Here is a 2983-nt window from a genome sequence, read left to right as displayed (position 1 = left end):
CTAAAGTTATGTAATCGGAGGAAATTTCGATTGGTACGGCCCTGGCTGCAGCCCTTCGTCAGCTGTTCTCGCCAAATATGCATTGATGACGTCATTGTTTAGTTAGGTAGATGTATGACAGACTCGAGTTTGTTTAATGCCCCTGCCCGCCGAAGGCGGGCTGATACATTAGAATAATGTTAGGAAGATATGTTTTAGGACAAACGATGTTTGGCGGGAACAGCTGACGGAAGGCTGAAGCCAGGGCCGTACCTACCGGAATTTCCTCCGATTAAGAAAACTTTAAGGGCCTGTATCTCACTCATATTGATTTTTAAACAAATAATAAACAAAATTCTAGTAAATACTACTACACTACTTTACTTGGTGAGTACTACCTACCTGACTAAACTTCATGTCTCAATTCCGATGTCAACTAATGTAAAAAATTACCAACCTTGTTTATATTAAAATTCACTTACTTTAATATCTTTCTACTTCTATCTTCGAAATCGGACTACAAATTGTATTTACTGATTATGCTGTCATAATTGATTAATAAAACACAGTTTTTTTTTAAGACACGTTTACAAATGTAAAACAATTTTTAAAGACTTAATAAGGCAACATTAAAATTATCACTCATTATCACTATTTTTAATTCTCAATATTGAACCGAACATACCACAAAATAATGAAATTTGCATTTGATGTCAAATAATGTCAAATGTCAAATAAATGCTATGAATGGTTTAAATTTAACGGTTTTCAGTAATTAGCATAGTTTTTAACTAACGATAAAAGTTGGAAAACGATTAAAAATTCTACATTTACTTTTAATAGTTAACTGTATAATAGTACTATAAGAAATGGCAAATCTAAGGAATAATTTCCGTCGCAAGTAAGAAATTGTTTTTAATGAAATAATGCATTTTGTTATGTACATATATTACATTGAATATTTTTTCTTTTTAGTTGCGAACTGATGAGTGAAAATGATATCATGTCAGGAATATCCGATTGTTCGGATAGTAGCGATTCTCTAATACTACCATTAGATGATGTGAGTTATTCAAATGTTAAAGACATTTTTTTTTATTTTAAAATTTAGGTTAAACCTGTAAATTGTTTTCCGACTTCACGCCCACCGAACTTTACGAAATCGCAAATATTGCGACACTTTGGAGTGAGAGAAAAAAAAGAAATAGTTGCTAGTACTCCGGTTCATAAAATAAGGAAAAGGAAATCAACTGAATCATCACAAAGTTCCATTTCTTTGTCACCTATCCAGAAACAAAATTCAGTGCAAGCTTGCAATATTGTATCCATAAAGAAACCTGACTATCAAGGACATCTGCAATGTGCAAAACATTCAGATGATTGTGATGATGGTCTTCCATGGGAAAATGAAAAAGCAACTACTCCTGCTCAAGATGTAGAAGTCATTACAAAAAAGAAAAGAATTAGTTTAAAAGGCAATATTAAAAATGAACAGGAACCATCTACAATAAAGGAGAAGCAACAGTTTGAGGAAATAAGGGAAGGTATTATTTTATTTTAAATTTTGATTTTTTTGTAAATCATCTTTTTATTTGATTGTTAGGAAGTACAAAAAATCTAAAGGAAGTTTCTGGTTTATTAGTACCAGTGGTAAAGCTAATTAAACTACCTTCAAATATCAACAAGTCAACAGTAAATAAAAGTATTCAACTTTCATGTAAGAAAAAAAGAATAAAGAAATCTGAACAAGATGTAACTAACAAATTAGAAAATAAAGTAGAAAGTTGCTATGATCTAATAAACAATGAAGCATTGGCCAGAGAAGATGATAAATCGCTAAAGGAACCTAACAAATGCCTTGAAATAAATAAGGAAGTACCACAAAAGAACGGCAAAATATCCAAAGAAACAAAAACCAAAAAACAAAACAAACCTAATAGAAACATAAATCTGACTGTAAATGAAATGGACTGCAATAATATAATAGTGGAAACTGACAGCCTACAATCACTTATTGATAAGGTAGATAAAGATGTGCAGAAATATCTAGGAGACAATAATGATAATGGGATGGATGCTTTTCCTGAAAACTATGACACATTTAATTCTATGAAAAAAAGAAGTGAAAGTGAGTATTTCATTGAAGATGGAGTACTTTTTGAGTTAAACGGCTAAGTTCCATAAGTATCTGCTCTGCTGTAAAACTATGAATTTCAGTCTCAGTAAGACGCCTACAAAATCGCCCTTGAAAATCTACGAATCGTCGGGACAACAATCATATGGACCACAGTCTTTTGACCCCAAAAAGTACTTCATCTTCAATAGCCAAGTGCCTATATTCAATAATAAATATGCAATACACTACAAAAAAATAAATTTGTTTTTATTAAAAATAGATCTGACTACAAAAAAGGAATCGGACAAAACAAGTTTCTTCGGACAAATTTTTGGAAGTGTCCCGCAGGATAATTTATTGCAGCCTTCCAAGAAGAGTAATGAAAATTCAAACAGAAATGAAGAAAACGTTTTAGATTCGCCTACTTCCGGCAAAGACCAAATAAATAGAACCAGAGAACATAACACTTCAAGTAAATTACGCCCTAAAAAACTAGTTCAGATGAAAAGTATACCATATTACAACAAAAAAAAAATGACAAAATTAATGCTTTTGTTCTTTTTTATTTAATGTTCGATTATGAAGTTTCAACAAGTAACGCCTACAACTACTAATTATTTGTTTTTACTACAAACAGATTTGAACACAAAAAAGGAACCAGACAAAAGAAGTTTCTTTGGACAGATTTTTGGAAATGAAATCCCTCAGAATAATTTATTGAATGCTTTAAAAAAGAAAAATTCAAGCAGAAATGAAAACATCATACTTTCCGATATAGATTCGCCTACTTCCGATAATGACCAAATTAACAAAACCAGAGAACATCACATTTCAAGTAAGTTACCCCTAAAATGCTGTTTAGGTAGAAAGTACATAAACTGTATTACA

The 2983-nt window shown here is 31.3% G+C and overlaps 1 protein-coding gene across 1 annotated transcript; it reads left to right on the top strand.

Moving 5' to 3' along the window:
• Positions 1-386: 386 nt before the first annotated feature.
• On the top strand, positions 387-2724 carry LOC108738162. Its single transcript, XM_025977569.1, has 6 exons — positions 387-880; positions 955-1042; positions 1091-1523; positions 1583-2107; positions 2376-2603; positions 2681-2724. Exons 1-6 carry the CDS (start codon positions 849-851, stop codon positions 2707-2709), a joined length of 1335 nt encoding a protein of 444 aa, XP_025833354.1. The 5' UTR covers positions 387-848; the 3' UTR covers positions 2710-2724.
• The last annotated feature ends 259 nt before the right edge of the window (positions 2725-2983 follow it).

This window comes from Agrilus planipennis, unplaced genomic scaffold (assembly GCF_000699045.2).
Source record: "Agrilus planipennis isolate EAB-ADULT unplaced genomic scaffold, Apla_2.0 scaffold25, whole genome shotgun sequence".
Taxonomy (NCBI): domain Eukaryota; kingdom Metazoa; phylum Arthropoda; class Insecta; order Coleoptera; family Buprestidae; genus Agrilus; species Agrilus planipennis.
The sequence above is the reverse complement of the archived record's forward strand: the minus strand, read 5'-3'. Positions and strand labels throughout refer to the sequence as shown.